Below are 27,626 nucleotides of genomic sequence, written 5' to 3'. Positions count from 1 at the left end.
ATTTGTATTTGGCCGAATGTTTCGCATAGGATTCGGGGTTCGGTCGAATCCAAAAAAGTGGATTTGGTGCATCACTATAAATGACCACCTAGGTATCTAGTTATATTTTTGATGCATAAGGAGAATTCTACATTTTTCTAGGCAATGTCCACATGAAGTGAGAAGGGATGTAGAGCTGTTGGTAAGAACTACTTTGCTTTTTATTAAAGAAGAAATAGTTGGGTGGGGTCTCTGCACAATCCCAAACTCCAGGGCTATAGGTAAATGAAGCAGATTGGATCAGGAAACAGGTGTTTATGGGGGTGATAAGCAGAGCACTTTCTACAGTGGAAGCCTTTCTCTAATCCCCTGTGATGCCTTGTATTTAAAGGGATCCTATCATTGGAAAACATGTTTTTTTCAGTTAATAGTGCTACTCCAGCAGAATTCTGCACTGAAATCCATTTCTCAAAAGAGCAAACAGATTTTTTTTATATTCAATTTTGAAATTTGACATGGGGCTAGACATTTTGTCAATTTCCCAGCTGCCCCAAGTCATGTGACTTGTGCCTGCACTTTAGGAGAGAAATGCTTTCTGGCAGGCTGCTGTTTTTCCTTCTCCATGTAACTGAATGTGTCTCAGTGGGACATGGGTTTTTACTATTGAGTGTTGTTCTTAGATCTACCAGGCAGCTGTTATCTTGTGTTAGGGAGCTGTTATCTGGTTACCTTCCCATTGTTCTTTTGTTTGGCTGCTGGGGGAGGGAGGGGGGAGATACTCTAACTTGCAGTACAGCAGTAAAGAGTGATTGAAGTTTATCAGAGCACAAGTCACATGACTTGGGGCAGCTGGGAAATTGACAATATGTCTAGCCCCGTGTCAGATTTCAAAATTGAATATAAAAAAATCTGTTTGCTCTTTTGAGAAATGGATTTCAATGCAGAATTCTACTGCAGCACTATTAACTGATTCATTTTGCAAAAAATAAATTTTCCCCATGACAGTATCCCTTTAAAAGTACTAATTCTGGGTGTAAACACTATAGAAATACTACCCCACACAAAGCTGCAGCAAGTCCAACTTCTGGTGCAAATCATTTGTCTTCAGAGGCATCAGATCTGCATTGAGCAATCCCTTGGCTGCTGCCCTACTTGGCCCAAGATCTGATACTCGGTGGGTGGGAACGGAATTCCAGCAGCAAGTTTCAGAGGAAAAAAAAGAATGTGACTGAAGGCCAAGTTGTATTGTGCCCACACTGGGAATGACTGATGTAAAGCAGATGTATGGTAGGATATTAGCATCTTATTTATTGTTTTAGAAGCAATTCAACAGTTCAGTGCATTTTTAGCATTTAAATTAGGGTGCGATCTTACATGCTTACAGTAGCAGAAACGCAAAAATCTGAGGTAATTTTCATTAACTTAAGTCAGTTTTAAGGCAAACTAAAATCCCCATTTACCCAGACTTGGTCCAAACGAAGCAAACTTAAAACAATGAAACGCAAAAGAAATCTTAAGAGTAAAACTTTCAGACATGGTTCCTGGGGGTTCTACGAGGACGCCCCCATGTGGTTTTCGGTTCAACGCCACCCCAATTCTCATCACTCTCTTAGAATACGCCCATTATGTTGTTAAGAATAAACACGCGGAGACAAAGCACAGATATCGCTGGTTAATATTCAATTTGTTGATTGTTATAAAAACAATACTGTCCAAGATTTTGCACTTTGTGCTCCCTGCTGACACAATACAAGAGCAGTCCCTCGCGGGGCGCCACTGATTGTTGTTTATTTTATGGTTGTGTTTGAATCAATACAATAAAAAAAAATGATCCTGGCTGAAGTCACTCAGCAACACTTGAAAAGGCAGAGAGCATCAGTTGCAGGTGGGAAGATCCAGTCATAACTAAAACGATGCCAGAGTCCCATTCCTCCTGGAAGTTAAAGTGTCAGTCAACTGAAGCTCGCTGTCGCTGAGCTGACTTTCTTCATCACCGTTTAAGTGCTCGTAGATATGGTTAGAAAGGTTTCCGTTTAACGTGCGCTCATCCTTCCTCAGGGAGACGGGCAGATTCGAAAGGGTGAAAGCAACGTCTTTAAAAGCATGTAATAAAAAGATCCCAATGATAATGGTTAAGAAGCCACTGAAGGTGCCAATCATGTCATTAGTCGCCATGTGCTGCCACTCCTTGAACAAGATGGCGGAGCAGGTCAGAACAGAGGTGGTAAAGAACACATAGTAAATGGGAGTTACTAGGGAGGTGTTAAATATGTCTAAGGCTCTGTTGAGATAGTTTATCTGAGTGCTGACACACACAATAAGGCTGAGCAGCAGAATCCACGACAGAGGATTCCTTAGAACAGGCTCTGCGGAAAAGAGTCCCTTTATAGCAATTCCTAACCCTTTAACACAGGACACCGAGAGGGCTCCGATAACCGAGCAGATGGAGATGTAAACCAGAATATTGGACTGGCCGTGGCGAGGTCCCACCACAAATATCAGAATTAGGGAGGCGATCACCACCGCTGTTGCGAAAAGTAAAAAACCTAAAAAGAAGAGAACACAAATGAGAGGATGAGTCGATGTTTAGAGGGGAACTATCACGAAAATTAACATTTAATATAAGCTCCGTCATACTGAAATAATAAACTTTCTAAATACAATCAATTAAATATTCGGCACCGTTCCTGAAATAATCAAGTTTATCTTCAATGTTCCTCTCTCTCAACATCTGTTTCTCTTCTCTCTTTATGTAGGAGTGTCAGACAGTCATTGACAGTTAGATCCAATATATCTTATAGTGGGGCTTCCTTTAATAGCAGATGTATTAGAGCTCACTCAAATAACAGATTCCAGTACAAACAAAATAACTGCCTTATGCACAAATTCTGCATGTAGAGAGAGAATTTCTGGTGATTTTAATAGAGCGTGAGCTCTAATAAATCTTCTAGGCAAAATGAGCCACCCCTATAAGATATATTGGATCTAACTGTCATTGAATATCTGACACCCAACTCCTGAATGAAGACAGAATGAAAAGAAACATGTTGAGAGAGGGTTAGTTAACATAAACTTGATTATTTCAGAAACGTTACAGAATTTTTTATTGATTATATTTAGAAAACTTATTATTTCAGTGTGCCGAAGCTTATATTCAATTTTCATTTTCGCGATAGTTCTCCTTTAAAATAAAATTTGCTCTATGGCAGTACATTGTTCTAGTGCCTTAGCTAATGCAGATAAAGGACAAGGATAACCTGTGGTGTCAATGCCAACATCTGAAATGGCTGTAAATCTAGTGCTCCCAGCAGATCTGGAAAAAAATGCCAGTCTTTGCAACGTTTCCCTTTATAAAAGTCCTTCCTTACACAACATGGAGAAACAATAAGCAGCAGTCCTTGGCTCATGAATCTGTTGCTAATGTGGCAGTGCAGAACAAAGTGTATTTAGAGCCTGGCATACCTATAAATACTTAGTAACTTACATAAAAGCCTATAAGGAAGTAAAACTGTCACACAGGCAACAGGATAATATTAGAATGGCAATACCTGGATCTGCTAGTTTGATGGCCATTTCATTTAGAGAGCCAATCTCTTCTTCCTTGGGAGCATGAATAACCATAACCGTTGATCCCAATATGCTCAGCAAACATCCAATTTTCCCATGAAGATTGAGCTTTTCGTTCAAGAAGTATGAAGACAGTATGGCACTGTAAAGGAAAGCAAAGTGATAATGAAGTATGTTGGGTGAGGTCTCAGCATGGCACAAAACACCCACCTAATAAATAGTGGCATCAGATTCCAGTGCCACAAGCTGGTGCAAATATTCTAATTCTTGTACCTTAAACGCAGCTCCAATTGCATGATAAGTAACATAGTTGTAAGATTTTTCAGGATGCCTCATACTGGGGGGACATGATTGGGATTTGCCAAAAGCCTCACTGTGTACAGGACAGTTCCATAAAACATTCCAATGCTGGCACCAGCTTACAGCAGATAAAGATTCAGTTCATGAGGATTTCCCGGACATGTAGATCCGTATTTAATGTTTGTTTGAAACCCACATAAAGCAGAAAAGTGAACTGGCTGCATCCCCTGCCACTGCATGATTTCATCTTTTAAGAGAAATGGACAGTCTGCTCCCATGCTGATACTTTTCAGATTTAGAAAGCAGCTTCATTTTTGCCCAATGTGGCCCAAACTTTCTCCTTTCAGATAGCTCACAGCTATAGTGGAGGGAACCAGGAGGAACAGGATAATTGAGTTGTATGTGGCTTGAGACACACAGAGCTATATTAAATAGCAGGTGATGTTTACAGCTAAACTGGCACAAAATGTAAAAATCATTGGGTAGCAGTTAATACAAATGTCATGTGAAAACCAGCTGGCAGGGAAATGTATCAAATGGGCACCAATAGCTCAAAATCAACAAGAGCATTATTTTTAAAGGAACAATAACACCTAAAACTAAATTGATTTACCGGAATATAAATACAATGTAGTCTTGCCCTGCACTGGTAAAACCAGTGTGTTTGCAGCATAAACCATACTATAGTTTATAATAACAAGCTGCTGTTTAGCAATGGGGCAGCCATTGAAGCACAGGATAGAAGTAAATAACAGATAAGCTTTATAGTAAACAGTAGGATTCTACAGGGCTTTATCTGTTATTTATGGTCTATCCTGTGCTTCAATGGCTGCCCCCATGGCTACCCCCATGGCTACACAGCAGCTTGTTTATAAAAACTATATTAGATTTTCTGTTGCAAACACACACCAGTTTTACCAGTGCAGCTGTATTTTCAGCACTTTAAAACATTTTAATTTGTTTAATTTGTTGTTGTTACTGTTATCAACTATATCAGGGATTACCATGTATGTTCTAGTGCTTGGCAGGAAGAAAATAACCAGATAAGTACCTGACTAGCACACTTAGAGCTCCTAAGGGTGTCACTAGAGTAGCCGGTGCAAAGGCATATGCAGCAAAGTTAGCAACTTCCCCCGCTCCCACTGAAAGAAAACGATAGAGATAAGTCACAGGAAATATAGCACAGGGTTTTCAACAATGTATAAGATGCACTATCCTACAGATGTAACAATTCCTCCATCACACAGTAATAACTGAGATTCTCTTAAGGTGGTCATACACGGGCCGATAAAAGCTGCCGACAGACCGAGTCGACAGCTTATTGGCCCGTGTCTGGGGGCCCCCGACGGGCTTCCCCGATCGGATGGGACTAAAAATCCTGTCGGATCGCGGCCGCATCTGTTCGTTGATGCGGTCCCGCGATCCGACCACCAGTTCGATAGGATCCGATCGTTGGGCCCTAGGGCCCACGATCGGATCAGCCCGATATTGCTCACCTCAAGGTGGGCATATCGGAGGGAGATCCGCTCGTTTGTTGACATCACCAAACGAGCGGATCTCTCCATGTATGGCCACCTTTAGGCAGACGTTGCAGATCTTGACTTGTGGAAAAACAAAATCTGCTCCTCCGCTGCTGCTCTGCTGTCTGATGTGCCTGCACCCAAATATATTGCTTTGGCTCAGGTGCAGACGTGGGAGATTTTGGCACAATGCATTTGGGTGCAGGCACATTGAACAACAGCAGAGCAGCAGCGGAGGATAAGGAACTGCAACATCTGGCAATAGCCTAAGTAGGCATGAGCAGTGTGTAGATCTATTAATGAGATGTGGTTTATCAGCAGGAGGTAAAGTATTCGTACAACAGAATTTTTGTCCAGCGCACATTCAAGTTAAACTGAAATGCACTTCAAACACATATGCAAACATATTTAATCATATCCCCAGGCTACTTTATTGGGATTCTCCATTGTTGCCCTTTTCTCTTAAGTCTGCAGAAGAATCTCGCATCTCCTCTGTGGTGCCCGGAGTGCAGAACAATAGTGCATGTGATATTTAAAGTACCCTGTGTAGCAGGCTGACCCAATATGGAAGATTTGGAGAAGGAGGTGGCTCTGGACTACTTTGGCATCATCATTCTACAATACAATATACAATCTAGCAATTGAATATGTGGTATGCCAAATAATAACGAGCTGCTAGATGCTGGCTTAAATATCAATACATTGCATTCTGCTTTTCTAAACTAACCAATTAGAAAGTTGATCAAACTAGATGCATCTGAAACTGAGCATATACTAATACATTTACATTTTTCTGTTAGAGGTTTAATTCTTTTAGTTTTATATACACATACTTGAGAGAAGCCCAGCCCACCACAGCCATTCTTTGAGATATGCATGGCCGCCTTGTCCTGTATGTGGAAACAAAGGTAGAAAAGCAGATTAAAGATTAGACTTTAGAATCCAGTGGAAAATTTGTAACACAAACGTAATAGGACCAATATGATTTTTTAGTTGAGTATTGTATCACTAGGCATGGGCAAGTAGAAGCCCCCAGTTTAATTTAATATCTAGTGAGCCTCCACTTGAGACCCAGGCCCGGACTGGCAATCTGTGGGTTCTGGCAAATGCCAGAGGGGCTGCTATAAGGAGCCATAGAAAGTCAGTATTTAGTGGGCTGGTGGGGGCTGTTTGGGCCTCTATATGGGCTGATTGGGCCCCTGTGTACCTGAAATGCCAGGGCCTATTTTAATTCTCAGTCCGGACCTGTTGAGATCTCTATTAAAAGTCTATTCCTCATATGTATTAAAAAGCACTAAGTTTGCCCAGGAGCAGCAACCAAAAAGGTTTTTTAAACAGGTGACCAGTAAATGATACCTGCTGATTGCTATGGGTTACTGCTCCTGAGCAAACTTAGTGCCTTTTATTACATAGGCCCATATAGGTCTCTATAATATATAAAGAATGCAGACATTAATTCTGCCTAACACTTTACTACATCATTTCACAGGCTCTATACCCATAAAACAAAATATAATCATATAGCAGATCTGTTCTATACACTTATACTATTAGTTTTGCAAATTCACTATAACAAATGAATGCTGCCCCTCGTGTATAGAAACAGGCACGAATTGGAATGGCCTATCACTGCACACATGGGGTGGATTTTGGCCAGAATATGCACAAGGAGAGTGCTGCCCTTGTAGAGGTGTGTCTATAGTTGCAGTTACATGCCGAGCTACATCCAGTCGTAACATATCCTAATAAATTGAAATGGACTGATCAAATGCAAGTACTGGTCAATGGTTATTCCCAATGTTAAAGGAGGAAGAACAAGTTTACTGGAAGCAGTTACTCTGAAGTGACTTCATATTACTAGTACACTCACAAATCTGAATAGACTTTTAGAAAGAAACAATCGCAACATGGGGAAAAAAATATGAGGAACGCAGTTCTCTATAACAAACATACGATGCAAATCATACCCGGGGCCACAAAGGGAGAACGGCTTACCTGCTCTCATAGAGCCACTCCGAGCTAAGCGCAGAAGGCCCTTCTTTTTCAGGATGAAGCTCCCCCCAATGAAGAGGCTGGAGCTGATGGCCAGCACAAGACCTATGTAGAAATCATACTTTCCTCGATCTTGGCTCATCTCGAAAGCATTTAATTCTTCCAATCCAACCGCACTGATATTTGTGCCAGAGATCTAGTTGCATCGATATTAGTGCAGAGCAACTGCCTGTGTAGGTCCCACATTTATTCCTGCAAAGAAAACCATTGTATTACATGATGTGGCAGCCACCAAATTCAGCTGTTATTTAAACCTCAAAGCCATTAACAGCCCTACAGGAGGGAGATTCATTTTTCCTGGTTCTGTTTAAAAAGTGTTCTCAATAGAGCAGAATTAATTCTCCCCTCCAGCATCCTTTAGAACATCTGTCTACTTTTTTGTAGCTGCCAAAAGATCATTTATCACTATTTATAAATATCCCCAGGCACAGATAATGCTAGGTTTTAATCCTCAAGGTAACTTCGGGCGACTATAGAAAATGCATCGCCGCGTGTGCATTAGCGCAGGCGACTTTGCATTGTAGCCTATGGGGGAAAACGCTGAGGCAGTTCGGGGAGATAGTCGCTCAAAAGACGAGGCAATTAGTCGCCAGGCAACAAAATCTCCCCGAATCTCCTCGTGTGGCCTTACCCTTACAGAGCAGAAGAAGGAAAATAATTCAAAAAACTATAAAAAATAATGACAACCAAAAGCTGCTTAGAATTATTCATTCCATAACATACTAAAAGTTAACGTAAAGGTGAACCACCCCTTTAAACAATTATTGGCTAATGAAACAGGCTCATTTTATGTGTTACACTGAGTGTATTGCTATAAACCAAGGAAATTCATCATTATGAAATGCACAGCTCTAAATGAATTTGATTAGAGCGCAAATTGAATTAGAGTGTTGGCTCATACCATTTGGGGATAGAAGCACTTCGGGACAATTAACAGCCGCAGCAAGAATTGGTACACAAAAGAAATTATATATTTTTATGCTGTGCCCAATCAAACTGACCGGATACAAACATATTTGACAAAGACAGCGTATGTGGGTTTTCTGTATGTTTAATTATGTACACATGTAATTAATTACAATATAGACGTAGCATTTGTTCTATAGCTCCACTTGGTTTATGAATGGCAGTACACGGAGCACAGTGACACTATGGTCAGAAGAAAGTACAGGAATTAAAATACACAACCAGCTTCTACTGAGTAAGTTAAAAATAAAATTAAAGTTCAAAAACGGCGTCCCAATGCAGGTATTCTGCAAGTACAATTCCACAATAGAGATATTACATTTCAGTAAGCAGCGACTGTCTGTAAGTGGATCTCTGAACGTGTGCCACATTACTAATGCAACAGGTATGTAGTGTCCTATGCAACGTATTTATAGTAGGCAACAATTGCTACACTTTTTATAGTGACTCAGTTTATCTTATACAGGAAATACTATGTACCTTCAACTCATTTAATGTTGCAGTGTCAATCAAACCTGGCTACGGTTAATTAGAATAACGACGCAAACAGGCCAATCTTGACTGTATGCATAAAAGAAGCTTAAAGGGGTGGGGCACCTTTAAGATAACTTTTAGTATGTTATAGAATGACCAATTCCAAGCAACTTTTCAAATGGTCTTCATTATTTCTTTTTATTATTTAATTATTTGCCTTTTTCTTCTGACCCAACCACAGATTTTAAATGGGGGTCGCTGACCTCATCTAAAAAATAAATGCTCTGTAAGGCTGCCAATGTACTGTTATTGTTACTTTTCATTACTCTTCTTTTTATTCAGGCCCTCTTCTATTCATATTTCAGTCCCTTATTCAAATCAGTGCATGGTTGCTAGAGTAATTTGGACCCTAGCAACCAGATATCTGAAATTGCAAACTGAGAGCGGTTGAATAAAAAGTGAAATAACTCAAAAACCACAAATAATAAACAATGAAACCCAACTGCAAATTGTTTCAGAATCCCACTCTCTACATCACACTAAAGGTTAACTCAAAGATAAACAACCCTTTTAATGCTGTTGCCAATGCCCTAAGAACCACTAGCTGAAAACAGTCAAAATGCCTAAACAATAACCTTATAATATGTGTATTATTCTGACATTATTACTGCTAGAATTACTACAATTACCATGTATTCAAAACTAATATATAATTCTTCATACACTGATGAAAAGAATAGCCCAGTTTTTATCCTCACAGTTATAGCGGTAAACTGTCAAAATTAAAATGCACTAAAATGCACGTTATTTTACACTTTGATTCTAGACAAGTGTACATGTATGCGGGTGTTACACAAAGCTTATATGTGCCGGGGTCCGAGTCAACAACATTGTTTGGCTGGAAATAATCATTTTTTCTTTACCATTATGTTTTGCCATTTATTAGTGGTCCTATATTTGTAGTTTAAACATGGGAAGCAGAGGACATATATGCATTTCACAAAGATGGTTGCACAGGGACTCTCACCAGTCCAAATAAGCAAATTTGCTTTAAGGTCTGGGAAATGTAGGTGAAAGCATTAAAAACAGACCATAACTACTGGTTACAATGTGCAAAGGTCATCGGAAGAAGGTACAGTATTTGCACAACAGTTACATTTTACACATGTATGTTCCATACTGCACCATGAAAATATACATACACTATTCACTATTTTACATGTGATGATTTTCATTGATATTCTCTCATTTCTGTGAGATGCTTAAAAGAGATCTACAATATTTTATGGTTTAAGCTTTTAAATAATTGTTCAGTACACAGTTTTTTCCTGAAAAGCCTTCACAAGCAGGCAGGTGTAGTGCTTATAGAGAAGCAACGCAGAGGAAAATCTTATTGAAATGTATTTACAACACCTGGGGGTAAACTCCATGCCATCCTTTGTTGCTGCAATTCAAATACTATCAAAAGGGACCGTCATAGTACAAGGTACTTTTGTGATTATGCTGTTATAACCTTTTATAGACCGCTGAAGCGTGGTTCAAAGTTGCTAAACCAGAATAACCCTTCAACCTTAAAGGGAGATAAACTACACATTGCTCAGTAAGCTAGTAGACAATAAAATAATATAATATAGACCTAATAAAACATGGGTTAAGTAGATCACAGATGCCTAAATAACTCCATTAGTAATACTTCTACATACTCTCAGATTTGAAATTAAATGGCTTGAAAAAACTAGTTTATTTAAACCCTCATGCCCTAACTAAACTAAAAAGTAGTCCTTACATTAATAAAGTCTGGTGATCCCTGTACTAAAAAATAAGGATAATGGCCCATGTTGGCCCAATGTAATACATTGGAAACAAATCCCAACAGTGTGATGGCATCTCACTATTCCTGGATTAATCATTAACATCTGCTTCATATGTAAGATGTCTAGTTACACAAGAATGACTGAGCTGACAGAATACCTGAGGTGGAAATGGGCAGTAGTGTTTAAAGTTAGATGGCTAAGTCTCTTTTACTTCCCTAAAATGTGATGTCAAATACTATTCACAGGCCACACTGGTACTGAACCCGCTAAACTGGTTATATTAATGACTGCACTGTGTGTATTGAAATGCACTAAAACATACAGTATGGTGGAAGCTTCTGATCTGTTTGTAAAAAGTATAATGTTAACATGATGTTCTGTACCAAAAACAAAGAAACAGGTGCCCCAAACAGAGTCAAGCTCTGTCCTAAAAGAAGCAGAGTATACTATAAATCTATCAAACAGAAAAGTTCTTCCCCGCACACATCTCTAATGCTAATGAGGAACTCCGAATAGTGGATCTGCTTAGCTGTCTCATGCAACTGAATGTGTATTGTTTAAGCATATTACTTTTGAGTTTATCTATAAGAGCACTGTGCACTGAAAATGAACATTTTCATTTTATATTGAGTATTTTGCTTTAGAAACAATTTTACAAATACTCAAGTGACATGTCTCATAGATAATCCTGATACTGGCAGTGTAGATGAAGTCTGCTATATATAAAATCTACAATCTTTAGCTAAGGATAGCTAAGGGCATAGTACATGTACCTAACAAAACACTGTACCTGAATGTCTGTGTTCAGCCATTTGCAGTCAAACCTTGATTGTGCTAATCAAGTCAAAATATTCAGCAGACATCTTGTTCAAAGTGAATAGCCTGTGAAGTACAAATAAAAAAAAATAAGGATATGTGTTAGGGAATTGTGTAAATAGTCAATGAAATACACTACATGATCGATAGTTTCCGGGACACCTGAGTCTCATTCTGAAACCAGGGAGAATATATACCCAAGACCTTTCTAGGATGCACAGAATTGACAGTAATATCACAATACCATTAAGGGTCAGGGCACACGCTCAGATTCAGGGAGATTAGTCGCCCGGTGACAAATCTCCTCTTCTTCAGGGGCAACAAATCTCCCTGAACTACCTCCCGCCTGCTAGAATGTAAATCGCCAGCGGAATGGCACGCGGAGAGCTTCGTTTTCCAAAGTCGCCTGAAGTTTCCTCGTGAGGCAACTTCGGGAAAACGAATCGTTCCGAGTGCCATCCTGCCGGTGATTAACATTCTAGACGGCGGGAAGCAGTTTGAGGAGATTAGTTGCCCAAAGAAGTGGAAATTTGTCGCCGGGTGACTAATCTCCCTGAATCTGAGTGTGTGCCCCGACCCTAAAAGGTGCTTTCACTGGAAGCAGGGTCCTCTGCTGAAACCATATAGAGCAACAAACATCTTTGGTGTAATAAAATAGATCTTTCCATTGTTCCACTACATTTTCTGATTAAAACGGTAGCCAAAAATGTTGTTTGATATAGCAAGTTGCAAAACTATTCAGTGATTTTGACTCATTCGTCCAAGCGGATTGGCTATTGGTTGTTCAGGTTGTCAGATATTGAAGATATGGGACAGGAGGGCTAGAGACAATTGACCAGAAAGCAGTCCACACACTATTCTTTTTCATTGTTGCTTTATGGGGCAGTAAGAGGTGTGCTGGTGTGTATACAATAGGGAAACATGGGACACAGTGAAGTGACAAGACTATGCACTGTTCCAGGGCTCCATTACTGATGCTGAAGTACAGATTCCTTTGTCAGCCGTGGATTATGGGGAGGCATGGCAACTCCCTGAGCAAATATGGAACAAGAGAAGGGAGCAGATCATGTAGATAACAATAGATGGGGCTACAGTGAGAGAAACCCAGCATTCCCCGCGGGTACTTCCGGGCACAGAGAAGTGAAGCCATGAATTAATGAGCAAGGAGTGTATCCCAGCAAGTCTATGTCACACTGTACGTGGATAACAAGCAACAAACAAGCGCAATATACATTCCTGGAAGCAACAGCTCATACCTGCATTCCGCCCAACACTCTCGGTTTTCTCAACACAGAACCGAATCGTTGTTTAAACGTCCCGCAGCGCCCTCAATGTCCAGCGCCGCGCTTCCTGCCGGACACCTAATCGCGACGTCACAAATCTCATCACGCGAGAATGCGAGGCCAAGGCCAGGGCGTACAAGTGTAACTGCTAGGAATAGGGGGAAGGCTGTGCTAGTTATTCGCTTACAATTTTTATTCTCTCTGCTGCACACACTGCAGCTCCTAACTACCATGTCCATTTTACAATATTTGGCACAGACAGAACACAGACTTTAATTATTATGGTTTTAGTAATGAAGGTGAAGTACCCTTTAAACTGCAAATCAGTTTCTCAAACAGACCTGCTTATTTTAAATAGTTGCAATTGTATCTTTGCTTATCTTAAAGGATCTGTAACATAAAAAAAAAATTTGTTAGTATACCAAGAAAAAAACCCACCAAGACTAATTAAACTTTAAAAATCGGACAGCCTTTATTAAGAAATAACTTACCGAAATTCCGCTTACGCTCCTCTTCAGAAAAGGCGACAATCCATCGTGCAGCGCTCAATTTCTCCCTTGGTATCTCCTATAAGGAAGGCAAGGAGGAGAAATCGAGTGGTGCACTATGGATCGCCTTAAAGTTTAATTAGTCTTGGTGTTTTTTTGTGCTATACTTACGATTTTTTTTTTTTTTTAAAAAATGTTTGATGTTACTGATCCTTTAAATTGTTACAAATGTATTTAAGTGCAAGTGCTGGGTATTCTTGTCTCTCTGTCTAAAAGTCTCTTATTTTATTAAGTTTTAGAAACATTGTATCTTTTTTCTAGTGTCTGTGCAGAAAATCAAACTCTGGACATTTAAGTAACAATCTGGGACTGTGGGTTGTTCTGTCAAAATCGTGACTGTCCAGAGAAAAATGGGACAGTTGGAAGCTATGAAAAAGGGCTAATATTGGATGTCCAATCTAAAGCATTTGTGTGAGCCTGGTCATTCCCACTGACTTATGTCTGGGTCCACCCACATGGTGGCAGCTTTGTTAATTAGTGCAGACATAGTCTTTCATTTGGGGCCTCTTATGAAGCAATTCAGACCTGCTCTCTCCCATGAGATGGTTAACTGCATGTTCTATATTCTCCCCACTGCTTGCCTATGGACCCAGTAAATAAAAGAATTGCCTATTAATCACACCTTCTTTGGAAAAATAAAAGTAACCTGTTGATTTTACAGACTGGAATGAAAAAAAGGTAACCACTTTATTGCAGAACACCTTAATCATACATTTAAAAAAAGTCATCTCTATATCATGGCCTGAAACATCTCTTGAAACATTTGGACTTCCATCTTCCCAGGTGTTTTATTTACAGGTCACCCATGCCCTTAAAGGAGAAGAAAAGGCTTAAATTAAGTAAGCTTTATCAGAAAGGTCTATATAAATACACCAGTAAACCCACAAATTAATGTTGCTCTGAGTCATCTGTCAAAAGAAACACAGCATTTCTTTCCTTCTATTGTGTACACATGGGCTTCTGTATCAGACTTCCTGTTTTCATCTTAAACCTCCAGGGCTAGGGTTTGAGCATGCCCAGTTTGCGCCTTCTCTCCCTCACTTCCCTACTGTAATCTGAGCTCAGAGCGATGAGTGAGCAGGGAGAGACTCAGACAGGAGGTGATGTCACAGCAAGCTAATATGGCAGCTGCTATCCTTAACAGACAGTGTTTAGAGCTGTTTACTCGGGTATGGAAAGCATTCTAAAGAATAAAAATGGTGTTCTAGCTTAAAGTGTTGTGTCTAATCTATTGGCAATAAACTGCCTTGGAGCTTTCCTTCTCCTTTAAAGAGATGGTATACACCCCTTTTCAATATGAGCTCAATGGATAGGGCATGTGCTGAGCATCTGTAAAGGTGTTTTTAAGTGTATACTGTCACTTTAACTGCTGCCACTGTAACTGCACCCAGGGTCAGATGGGGGCCCCTGCCACAAAGCACCCTCCAGCCCCCTACCCCCACACACCACCACCACCGCAGCAGGGCTGTGTTTTCCTACTGTTTGAGTAGGATTTGGCTGAATCCCAAAATAGTGAATTCGGAGCATCCCTAATTCCTTTATGATTGGTGCAGTCAGGGTTGGACTAGGCCGGCGGGGACACTGGCTCTCATGGGCCCCACCGGCTCAGTCCTACCCTGACTGTGCCACTATCTGGACCCAAATGCCATAGAATCTGTGGGAAAACACAGCCCTGCGTTTTCCACTCCAGAGCCTATGACTAAGTGCAATCTCCCCTGGAAATATGCACCAGAACCAGTGCTCCCTGTACCTTAATCTTTGATTGGACTGCCTCCATTAAATTCCTGCAACAATGTACTGCACACTAACAAAGCCCCCTTATTTGCCTCAATTGCCCTTACTATACCTTGTGATGTGGTATTTTTACATTTGCTTTAGTGATTTCTGTCTGTCTGTTGAAAATCCTTTGCATGGGGACCACCCTACATGCAAAGTTTAAAAGCCCTAGCAATGACTGAAATTCATGTAATGTGATCTTTGTTGAACTAAAGGTGGCCATACACGGGCCGATAAAAGCTGCCGACAGACTGTGTCGGCAGCTTATTGGCCCGTGTATGGGGGCCCCCGACGGGCTTCCCCGATCGAGATCTGGCCGAAAGTCGGCCAGATCTCGATCGGATGGGTTTGAAAATCCCGTCGGATCGCGGCCGCATCTGTTCGTTGATGCGGTCCCGCGATCCGACCGCCCGTTTGAGAATGCTAGGATCCGATCGTTGGGCCCTAGGGCCCACGATCGGATCTGGCCGATATTGCCCACCTCAAGGTGGGCATATCGGAGGGAGATCCGCTCGTTTGGCGACATCGCCAAACGAGCGGATCTATCCATGTATGGGGACCTTTAGTGCACATTTGCCTAGCCTTCTGGCCTTCTGTGCCTTTTCTAATCGCACAATCTTCTGACTGAATCCACCTAAATTCCTAGTGAGGGCACTTTAGTGTGTGGGACTTCTGTTTTTGTCCTGGCTACAGAGACTTCTACCAGCAATAAGGTAGCCAAATAGGCACCAATGTAGGAGGGAAATACATTTCTCAAACTAGGCTCAGAAAATTGCACAACACATGGGCAGATACCTGTCAATGTAGCACCAACCCCCCCGACCATCAAAGAAACAACCTTTTAGTTTAAAGCTTTTGGGGTGTAAAAGCAGCAGCCTGAATGTTGAATCAGTGTCCAGTTTAGACATCTCAGTTACCCATGACTTTAACCATTTCTAAAGCAGCATGAAATGATTGATAATGTACTGAACATAATTCATTATTAATGCCATCATTCACAGATTCACCTATTGGTTATCATAAGTGTTGAATTAGTCTAAATTAACTTCCTATTTCGGTACTACCCCTGTGAGAGAAATCACTAAAATCTATATTGGTAATTCCTTAATATTATTTATTTCATAAGTTTTTCAGAATATTTGTAGGTTGGCAGCCCTCTATAAGTCATAAGCATCTCAACATTAAATACATACATTTAACCATGCTCACACACTGCTCAGGATTTTGAGTAAGATAACTGCTGTAAATCATGAAGCTTTCACACCAATCAAATATGGATTCCTTCATCCTTTTCTCTTTTTTGCTGAATGCTTCTTTATTTATATCAAACACATTTACCAATTTACCTGGAACAATTTTGTTTCAAGGTGCTTATGCAATGCAGATATGCTCATGCATAGGTATCACCTCTGCTGCATTTCTTTAAAATGTCGGATGAAGTCACAGCGTGCATCTGTCACCACATGACTGTCGGCGTCTGCATCCGACAGTCGTGTTGTCGGATGCACGCTGTGACTTCATCCGACATTTCTATTTCTTACCTTATTTCCGGCGCATCCGAATTGACGCCAGCGTTTAATCGCGTGGCGTTGAATCGGACCTAAATCGCCTATGTAGTTCTACCCTTATACTTACCAGCTCTAGCGCCTTCTCACATATGATGTAGGCTGTGATGTTGTCCAAGGTCCTGTTTCAAACATTCAGATGATGCTTCTTCTGGGTCGACATGGGAGATGCAAGTCACTAAATCCAAAATGAAACCCAATTCCAAGTTAGATTCCTTTTTTTGGCTGATCTTGCGGGTGACACCCCTCAAGGTGTCCACGCCCACAGTATTATACAGTGTTGAGTCTTCTACTAGTATAACCGGGGTCAGGTAAGGCCCGGCCTAGGGTGGCAGGATTTTAGGGGGCTGCATTCGGTCCAACCACACCCACATTGGTTCAAAAACACTGGGGATAAAATCAGTTTTTTAAATTTCCCGTGCGGCAATCCCCATTGCTCCCGTCCCGATGATGAAAATTTGCATGAATAAAGGGGAGAGGACGGGGCGGCAAACGGCAGTGGTTCTAGGGGCGCCCTCTATGTAAATCCGGCCCTGACCAATGTAAAAAAAAAAGATGGAGACCTAGGAAAAAATATAGCTTTCCTACCTACGACCAGGTGAATTTCATACACTGTGACAAACTGATTCCTTATTTCATTATGGTGTTTTTTTTTATCACAGGTCAAATTTTAGAGTTTTTTAGACCTCAAATGAACTCACAACTTGAATGGTTTCTTATTTAATAAAAAACTTGAATAGAAGAAACTATTCAGAGAGTTTGGGGGTAACAACCCAAAAATTTGTATTGATCAAGTTTTCAGCAAAAAAAAACAAAAAAACCTTTAATCTCTCAAATTGATTGAGTTTTCGAGCAAAACCCAAAGAAAAAAACCCGAACATCATGAAGGTTATTAACATCTTCCAATGGTTAAAGGGACCTCTGCCATTGACTTTTACATGACCTCGACAGGTTTTAGATGGTGTATTTTCGGATTCTAGCTATTTCCAGCGTCGGGTTCTTTTCTAAAAAATGAAATAATTTTGTTTTTTCTAAAATATTTTAAAATCTTTTTTTTTTACTCCAAAATAACCTCAAAAACGTGGAAAACACAACTTGAACCTTAATAAATCTGCGTGTGGTTATTTGCTCATTTTCTGCTAGCCACTGTTCACCATAATTTCTTTTACCTGTTTGGTTATAAAAGGTGGACTATTATTTTACAAACTGAGTATGTTATTTCCTGATTTTAGTCCTCTCTGGTTACTCAAAGATTAAACTGTTCCTACTCTAAGGGACTTTGAGCCGTTTGCATGGATTAGCTTTCTGCTATGCCTGTTTGATGGACTGGGTGTGCTTTGATCCTCTTTCTATATTATCTCATATTGCATCGGACCAAGTTGCGTTGGGGACATTAGCTTTAATTTTTGTTGGGCAAGTCGGTTGTCCATAAGCTTTGTAGAATTGGCTAGCACGTTATCGAATTATCGTTTTGCTGAGTTTCGATAAAACTACATATAAACCTATATCCATAAGGGTAATTGGAAGGTGATCTGCTCGCTGAATCAGGTAGTCCGTGCTGCCAACGAGGTGAACTTTACTGGCATAAGCTAATGATGCCAAGGCTCATGCAATGGCTGCTTCTATGGCATCTGGGTGACCTCTTTGGGCTCCTGCTATAGCTACCCCTGGGGTACCTACTGACTTACTACTGACCTAGCACACACAGGGGTGCTGCGCCAATGAGGCAAGATAAGAAACTTGCCTTGGGCAGCAGCACCCCACTGATTACCAGGGGCAGCAAAAATGCTGCTCCGTGTATCTTTAAGAGCCGACTTTCTGGTTTTAAAACTGAAAATTCAGCTGTTCTAGTGCAGAAAGCGTAATTGTGTCCTGCACCCCCTCCAGTGCCAATAAGGTGAGTGTGCAGGGGAGGGGGCAGCAGAGGGACCAGGATTGCCCCTGTGTTCGCCTCTCTTCCTAGTCCCTGACCCTGCCTACTGTCATCTTACCTTGTTTGCAGCCATCAAATGGGTAAAAGACAGTGAGCTAATCAGATAGTGGTTGCTTCAGAATCATTGGCATTTGCCCCCCACATTGCATCACTGGCATTCAGCCTTTACATAGAGACTGAAAAAGCAGTGTTCTCCTGTGTGGCTTTATGCATCTGAGAAGCACACGCAACATGCCCTTACTATATTAAACAAGGAGGCCGAATTACTGGAGAAAAGCAACATAAGTATATCATATGCCTGCAATATTACATCTTCTCTACCAGCACAATGAACTGAGAACTACTGCTGGCCATGTGAGACTGGAAACACTGGAATGTTTCAAAAATGAAAAGCAACAAGAAATAAAGGTAGCCTAATAAAAAGTAGAATGGGACAGCTAAAAGAGAGGACCTATAAAATGAGCAAGTAGTAGAAAGAATATGAAAAAAAAGAAAGGGATCAGAGAGCAGCAAAAGCATACATGTAGGGGCAGATTTATCAAAGGTCGAGGTGAATTTTCAAATGAGAAAAATTCGAATTTCAAGCAATTTTTTGTGTACTTCAACTAGGGAATAGTCCAAATTTGATTTGAAAAAAAAATCAGAAAATTCAAATATCAAAATTTATCATGTACTGTCTCTTTAAAAATTTGATTTCGACCATTCGCCATCTAAAACCTGCTGAATTTCTGTTTTAGCCTATGGGGAACCTCCTAGAACCTATTTGTAGTCAATTGGTGGACTTTGAAAAAAATGTAAGTTTTTTTTTTTTTGGAAAAACTTTGAATCGAATGTGATCGAATGCGCTATTCCTTAGATTCGTACGATTCGAATTCGGCCAAAAATGGACCTATTCGATTGAAAACAGACCTATTCGACCAAAAAAAAAACAGACAAAGGGATACTGTCATGGGAAAACATGTTTTTTTCAAAATGCATCAGTTAACAGTGCTACTCCAGCAAAATCCAGCAATTTGAAAAAAAAACATGTTTTGCCATGACAGTATCCCTTTAATTTATGTTGGTCTTTTTGAATTCAAAGTTTTTTTAATTCGAAATTCGACCCTTGATAAATATGCCCCGTAGTGGTGAGTTATGGGAAGATCATTCCGAAAGAAGAATCAAATTAAAAGCAGATGAAAAAAATAAATGGGGAATGAGTGGAAGAGAAGAGAAAGAGCAGAAAGAAAGGGCAGAATAGGGCAGAAATGAGAAGAATAATGAGTATATTTCTAATGGCAGCCCTAGAAAGAAACGGTCATGGTAAGCAGCTTATAAGCAGCATGGGAAGATCTCACCTGTAAGTAGCACAGATAAGTAGATCAAAGGTAGCGCTCTAAAGGGGGGGAGGGAGTGGCAGGAGCATGATGGAATGTATCAGTAAATCATTGCAGAAGTAAACGAGAGAGAGAGAGAGAGAGAGAGAGAGAGAGAGAGAGAGAGAGTGTGGCAAGTAGCTGCAAGCAATATGAGTTGTATCACTCCCAGTATTAAAGGGGTGGTTCACCTTAACTTTTAAGTTAACTTTTAGTATGTTATATTATGGCCAATTTTAAGCAACTTTTAATTTGGTCTTCATTATTTTTTTTTTTTTTTATAGTTTTTTAAATTATTTGCCTTTGACTCGTTCCAGCTTTGAAATGGGGTCTCAAATGGGACCCCATCTAAAAGTAAATGCTCTTTAAGAATACAAATTTATAGTTATTGACACTTTCATTACTCATCTTTCTATTTAGGACCTCTCCTATTCATATTCCGGTCTCTTGCTTAAACCAATGCATGGTTACTAGGATAACATGGCCCCTAGCAACCAGAATGCTGAAATTGTACTGGGGAGCCAGGGGCGTAACTACAGAGGAAGCAGACCCTGCGGCTGCAGGGGTGCCCAGGAGGTATTGGGGGCCTATGAGGCCCTAATTAATGAGAAATGTCAATATATATTGGTAAAACAGGACAACCTCTGGAAATGTTGGGGGCCCTAAAATTAATTTGCTGTGGGGCCCAGTAGCATCTAGTTACTCCAGGGGAGCTGCCGAATAAACAGCTAAATGACGCAAAAACCACGAATAATAAAAATCACTTGGAAACTGGAAATCTCAGAATATCTACATCATACTAAAAGCCAACTCAAAGGTGAACAAAGGGTAACCACATGAATAATATGACGGATTCAGTGGCTTGTCAGTAATATGGGGACAAGCATCTGGGAGTTATTCTGCTGGCCCATTTTCTTTAGGGAAAAGACAGGGCAGAAATGGCTCCCAACTACTATTAAGGTTAAAAATTGTTAAACCTGACCAACATAATATTTGTGAAGACTCTTGATATATATATTTTTATTTCTGCCTGCTTAAAGGAGAATTCAACCCTGAAGTTAAAAAACCCTACCCCTCCTACCCTAAATAGACCCCTCTCCCTCCTCCCCCTAGTCTTTATTCTTTAGTGTTACCCCGGGCAAATGCCCCTAACATTTTACTTACCCCTCGTGCAGATTCAGGCATCCAAGTTCATGGGCGCCATTGTCTTCACTTCAGAAATCTTCGGAATGAGACCGTTATGGCAGGGAATGCGCAGTTGGAGCAATTTTCTGTTTTGCGACAACTGCGCATGCACCGAAACTCAGGAAAATTGCTGCTGGGCGACTAATCTAATGTGTGCCACCACCCTAAAGGAATATGGGAGCGCTTATACAGTATTTGTTCATGTTATATTAAAGATGTTTTTCACCTTTGAGTTGACCAAATGCTCAGAAAAGTTAAAAATGTATTGCTGCTTTTTATGACACATCTTTCCATTCAGGCCCTCTCTTTCAGTTCCCAGTCTCTTATTTAATTCAATGCATGGTTGCTATGATAAATTGGACCTTAACAACCAGATTGCTGTAAACAGGAGAGCTGCTGAAATAAAAGTTAAATAACCCAAAACCCCCCCACAAGTAATAAAAAATGAAAACCAATTACAAATTGTCTCAGAATATCACTCTCTACATCATAATAAAAATTAACTCAAAGGTGAACAACCCCTTTTATAATCACTATAATAATGATTTTTACATCTGTTTTTTATATGACGCTCACCAAAAAACATTGTTAATCAACTTCCAATAAACTTTTTTAAAAGCTTTATTTATTTCTTTAACTTTTTGACAGTAGCAGAAAGAAAAAACGAAGAACATTAGAACATGAAGTCCCAAGAGCCTCAATCCAGCAAGTTAATACATCACATTTACTTCCAATAAACTTTAAAACAAATCTCAGACTCATGGATGATTTTATTTTTCTGCCCAGTTAACATTCCTTTGCAGAGACAGCAACAGCACAGATTTGATCACAATGGAATTTCCACAGCATTAATTATATTAATACCATAAATTATGCATAGGCACTGAATAGTTATGCGTTAATACTGATAATTTCATTAGAGACCTGAGTTAAAATAAACACAACCCATATGCAGACTATTAAAAGATGCATTTTGGGGGTTATGTAATAACCTGGGCAAACTTTATTTGGTCTAGTCAACTAAAGCAACCATACAGAAGTTGGGTTTAATGCAACGAATAATAAAAGCAGACATATGATTGGCTGCCATGTGTTATAGGCCTGGAGTACCTGTATTACATTAAGATGTACATTAGTTTTGCAGCTTCATGAACAGGAAACATTCCAAGATTTGGCTTAGCCGGGCTCTTCTAGTTCTCTTTCTTAGATGTTTTATTTAATTCCTGAAGGTTTATATTGAACTCTTTAAACATCTGTATAAGGACAACTCCTGTTGACATGGTTGTGAATCCACATGCAATAGCCAAGGAGTCTACTGCTCCCACTTTTGTCCACTCTTGGAAAAGTATGGCTGTCGCCAACAAGACGAGGGTGGTGAAAGACACGTAATAGATTGCACTAAATATGCAGGAGTCAAATGATTCCAGTGCTTTGTTGATATATCTGAACTGAATGAGGATGCTGCAGCCCAGTACTGCTAGGAGAGTCACAAAGAGGTACAGTGCTCTTGAGTTGGTAGGATTACTTGCAAAGGCCTCCTGAGCCACCAGTCCAATACCTTTAGTGCAGGGTACAGTGAAGGTCCCCAGTAACGAACAGATGCCAACATAAACCATTATGTTTCTGTTCCCTTGGATTGGAGCTATCCAGAATATCAGCAGAATTAGCATCAGAAGTACAATACAGAGGTAGCATATAAATACTGAAAGAGAGAAAATGTCAGATATTGAAGTTATTTGCCATACTGTAATACTGTTACAGCCTCAGAGCGTAGTTAATTTGTATATACATCACAAGATCACAATATGTACCACTGAGAAAAGTTAATAAAATTATGTTACAAAGAGCTGACTAGCTTTGTTTGTTAAAGACCCTTATAAGAGTGCTGATGTACACACAGAGTAAATCAGGATTAAGGAGAAATGATCGAAAAGAAGATCATATCTCAAGTTGCTAAAATGAAAACTGATTTTAAAAAGTTCAGAGGTGCATGGAAAGTGCAAGTGCTAATTGGGATAAATATGTTTCTTATTCTCCTGTGAAAAGATAATTTACTAATGTCAGTGATGCAAGTTAGATCCCTTCCCTGTGATATGAAGTCTATTGTAAAGTACAAATGCATATAAAATGAATGAATTCTTCAATTCATAGCCTATAAATAAATTCTGGTTTCACTATACTGTATATACCTTTTTTTCAACATGAGCATAGTCAATAGATCTTATGCTGCATTTACACCATCAATTAGCTGAGTTAATTAAACTAAAGATTCTGAGCACTGTATAAACAGCCAAATCCCTTCAACTTTTGTTGTGAATGTTTGGTTTGCAGACAAGTAGAAAAGCTTACTTTCACAGTCCAACCATTACATAGGACAAATCAACCCGTCGAAGTAACGAAATGACGTCACACTGGCGAATTTGCGTTAGCCACTTCGCGCTTTATTGAATTTGCCCCTATGTTGGATTTTTTTTTGGTTAACCCTAAGGTGAGGCATATTTATCTGTGAGAATCCATAAGATTGGGTTTATTGCCATTTCAAACCTAGAATAGGTACACACTTGCAAGTGAGTTGCTTTGCTCTTTTACAAAGCTTTTTACTTCCAGTCTGGCCCTGGATCATATGACTGAAAGGAGGAACAGTGAAACATATTTGGTTATGCAGCATTAAGTAGTTGTATCCATTTTGCAATGTACACATTTTTTAACTATTTTATTATTTTACAGAGTTTATAGGTATAAATAAAAAAAGTTTTTGTATGATAGTGTCACTTTAAAAATTTAAAGTACATAAGTTCTTTTTTCCCCAACTCTCCTCTCCGTGCCCATTGTTTTCAGGCAACTAGTTATGACAAATGCCACAAGCACGTGACCCTTGAATGCTTCCTACCCAGTGGCAATGTAGGTATAAGAACTTAACAATAAATAGCAGACTTTATTATTATTATTATTAACATGTATTTATATAGCGCCAACGACTTTCACAGTAAGATACACAGTAACTGCAACTCTGAACAAAAAGGGAGAACAAAGCATTAATACTACCTGAATAAAACAAACGTACATAAAACAAAGCAAGCAAAAAAAAAAAAAAAAGGGTGAATGAATTTTGTCTGCATTGCTACAGGATGTTTTTCCTAGAATTATGTAATGTAAAGTCTGTCTGCATTAGGGATGCACCGAATCCACTATTTTGGATTCGGCCGAACCCCCAAATCCTTTGCGAAAGATTCGGGCGAATACCGAACCGAATCCTAATTTGCATATGCAAATTAGTGGTGGGAAGGGGAAACCATTTTTTACTTCCTTGTTTTGTGACAAAAAGTCACGCGATTTCCCTACCCGGCCCTAATTTGCATATGCAAATTAGGATTCGGCCAGGCAGAAGGATTCGGCCGAATCTTGCTGAAAAAGGCTGAATCCTGGCCGAAACCCGAACCGAATCCTGGATTCGGTGCATCCCTAGTCTGCATAAATGTGGTCTGTTGTATTTAACTGCATCGGGCAATTATACCACATTCTTGAAGTGGCTACATTCTGGCAACAACCTGTTCCCCAATCCAACTTTAGGTTGTTGCATTCACAACTGATGCACTGTGGGCATTTTTTTGTCTGTACCCAGTGGTTTTGCAGAAAGTTAGGATTTACAACTAGTATATTGCTTCAAAGTTGAGCGATTTAGGACTACAGGAGAGGATTCAGGTATGCTTTTCCAGGGACCCAACATTGAGTCCTTTGTCCTTTAAGGTTTTTTGAAGAAGGGGGGGGGTAGGAGAAGAGTAATTAAAATCAATGGGGGTGCCTAACTCTTGGCATCCCTTAAGTAATTCTAGTTTTCCTCCACTTTCAATTTTAGTAAAACTTATCTTAATAAAAATCCAAAAAACTTCAGTTATTTTGTAATATTTGGCCACAGGTTCTCTAATTTGTCTACATAATAATGAACATTTTGACCCAGGCTCAGTTGAGAGACAAAAATGACCTCTTTTTTTCTCTTGAAAAGTCCACTGAGATATGATAAAATTTGGTGAAGTTTAATATTAGTGAAATGTATCTGGCCCTTTATATGGTGGAGAGCTTAATACCTTCCTTCCTCTTTCTTTTATGTATAGACATACTTTTAATAACAGAGGGTGCTGCATCTCTTCCATTTGTGTAAGTATAGGGTCTGCTTCCTCACTAGTAAAGTAACGGAGTCCCCCACCCCAGCTGCTTTTTTACCGCCGGGCAAGGAGCAGAGTGTGGGGAGTGGGTGGCTGGGAAAGACTGGTCGCACACTGGGCCCCTCTGCAGATATTTTTTGCAGGGGGGCCCCGCGCCGGCTTGTTACATGGACCCATTCTTTAAAATAAATAATTGGCAAGGCAATTTCTTACAGAGCATGGAACAACTAAGTTTTTTGTCTTTTTCCAAGTATCCTTTCCACAACCCTTGTACACTATAGTACTTCTTGCAAGCATTGTGGTGCAGCACTCTGCCTTCCAGAACCCACACTTGGTTATTTTGCTTTTAGAGTGAACAATTTCAGCCACTGGACAAAAAAACTGCCCCACTTCAAAGTTGTTACTTATCTTCTCTTTTTCCCCAAAACCTCAGAAAATACCTTTATATAGACACGTGACAATATTAACTTCCTTTTTTTTCTTTGCTTTCCTGTTCATGAACTATAGAGGAATACAGGCCTGGACTGGCAATCTGTGGCTTCTGTCAAATGCCAGAGGGGCTGCTGTAAATTGTCCATGAAGGTTCTCATCCAGTTCATGGTATATGTATAGTAATATGTCAAATCAACTTGCTATATTTTTTCTCTTAAAGATGTTTCTTTAGTCATCCCACTGGCTTTCTCAATCTGAATTGAAAAAGCCAAAGGAATGACTAGTGAAACATCTTCACTATTTATTGGGCTGATCTGTGTGCCTGAAATGCCAGGGCCTATTTTGAATCTCAGTCCAGACCTGGTGGAATAACTACATTCGACTTTCCAAGTACTGAAAGGTAAAATATATTGACACACAATCAAATATATATTATGAGAGAACATATATAAATAGGTGTATATATATATATATATATATATATATATATATATATATATATATATATATATATATATATATATATATATATATATATATATATAGGTGCACATGGTCACCTCTCCAATGTGTAGTAGTACAGGAAAAATAAAAATATGATCAGCTTATACAGCTGTATTATTATATCTCATAACCATACTAAACTTGATTTTAGTGTGTAATAGGCTCATGACCAAAGCTTACTGATTTTGAGAATGAAAATGTTGGACAGCATGAGGGTGTGTGCAAATGCAGCTTCTGTAAGATTGGATATAATTACAGTTGTAAAAGTATAATTAAGTATTGAACATATTTTAAGGAGAATGTGTACTGTACCTGGATTAGAAAACTTTTCTTCAAGCTCTGATATAGATGTTACACTGTCGGACTTTGGAGAATGAATAATCAGCACAACTGAACCCACACAGCAAAGCAGACATCCCAGCTTACCTAGGAAATTAAGATTTTCTTGTAGTAGGTATGAAGCTAAAATAGACCTAAAAAAACAAAACAAAACAAAACTGAGCATTATTTTATCAGTAGTAGTTAGTGAGATGGACAATGATCATGCAGGTGCTGACCCTTTCTAGGGCATCTGTATAGCATGTAGTGCAAATGCCACCCTGCAAGCATGCAGTCAGTGATATCTTCCAACACATTTATAACATATCTCTATGCAGTAAATCTGATGCAAACGTCTTCCACAAGTCCTCTTTTGGCACACGAGTAAGAGGGACTTTAGACTGACCAATTCTGAAAACACCTCAAATGGTATATCATTTTTCTCTCGGTGTATAGAGTTGTTGTATTCAAAGAAGTTGCTCAGTTAATATAAACAAGCAAGTTAATATAAACTAGCTTTAAATTGGTGTATGGATGATGTTTAACAGTTTGCTTTCAGGAGAAGGTATGGCAGCTCCAACTGGCAAAACTAATAATAAATAAGGCTTTTTAGGAAGCACATTCTATGCCATATTTTGCTACAAATAATTTGCATGCATGCAAATCAGAGGTACTTGTATTTTTATCCTGTATATTTTGCGTACAGTTTATGGTACATCTATTTCTGAAAATGCAGTGTCTGGATCTACTGATTCCATTTCCATTCCATGAGTATTCCATGGTATAGGATTGTAATTTGTTGCTCATTACTTTACTTTACTTACCCAAATGGAATTCCCAGTGCACCCAGGGGCGTAACAAGCACAGCAGGAGCAGCAGTGTATGCCAGGAAATTGCCCATCTGCCCAAATGCCACTGAACAAGGGAGACAGTGATAACGGTTTGTAGGTATTACAGAAATAAGGCTCCACAAAATGTTAATGTAATCTAAGTCGGTTTTGATATTTTTTTTTCTTTTACATATGCTTCTCCATTCTATTCTGTGAACTAGAAATTTCTTAACAGTTTGAGATCTT

General features: G+C 39.6%; 2 protein-coding genes across 2 annotated transcripts in view; both read right to left on the bottom strand.

Moving 5' to 3' along the window:
* Window positions 1-1,262: 1,262 nt before the first annotated feature.
* Window positions 1,263-12,898, bottom strand: nipa2.L (NIPA magnesium transporter 2 L homeolog). The gene is made up of 7 exons (XM_041582380.1): window positions 12,745-12,898; window positions 11,463-11,554; window positions 7,362-7,610; window positions 6,200-6,256; window positions 4,898-4,988; window positions 3,528-3,688; window positions 1,263-2,525 (listed from the first exon to the last, which is right to left on the bottom strand). The coding sequence occupies exons 3-7, from the start codon at window positions 7,498-7,500 to the stop codon at window positions 1,885-1,887; spliced, it is 1,089 nt and encodes a 362-aa protein (XP_041438314.1). The 5' UTR covers window positions 7,501-7,610; window positions 11,463-11,554; window positions 12,745-12,898; the 3' UTR covers window positions 1,263-1,884.
* The window catches only part of nipa1.L (NIPA magnesium transporter 1 L homeolog), a gene marked incomplete at both ends in the record, with an annotated part of 29,200 nt that continues 2,933 nt past the window's right edge, over window positions 1,360-27,626 (bottom strand). The window contains 5 exon segments of the mRNA NM_001095784.1: window positions 1,360-1,380; window positions 14,430-14,441; window positions 21,729-22,835; window positions 26,545-26,705; window positions 27,375-27,465. Of these exon segments, the coding sequence (NP_001089253.1) occupies window positions 22,324-22,835; window positions 26,545-26,705; window positions 27,375-27,465 (764 nt within the window).

The sequence above is a fragment of the Xenopus laevis genome, chromosome 2L (genome assembly GCF_017654675.1).
Source record: "Xenopus laevis strain J_2021 chromosome 2L, Xenopus_laevis_v10.1, whole genome shotgun sequence".
In the NCBI taxonomy this organism is placed as follows: domain Eukaryota; kingdom Metazoa; phylum Chordata; class Amphibia; order Anura; family Pipidae; genus Xenopus; species Xenopus laevis.
This window is presented reverse-complemented; position numbering and strand designations above follow the sequence as displayed.

Coding starts and splice junctions, on each gene's coding strand:
- nipa2.L (XM_041582380.1), bottom strand. CDS start 7,500: ATGAGCCAAGATCGAGGAAAGTATGATTTCTACATAGGTCTTGTGCTG. Junction 6,257..7,361: donor GAGTGGCTCTATGAGAGCAG/GTAAGCCGTTCT, acceptor TTCCACATACAG/GACAAGGCGGCCATGCATAT. Junction 3,689..4,897: donor GCTCTAAGTGTGCTAGTCAG/GTACTTATCTGG, acceptor TTTCCTTTACAG/TGCCATACTGTCTTCATACT.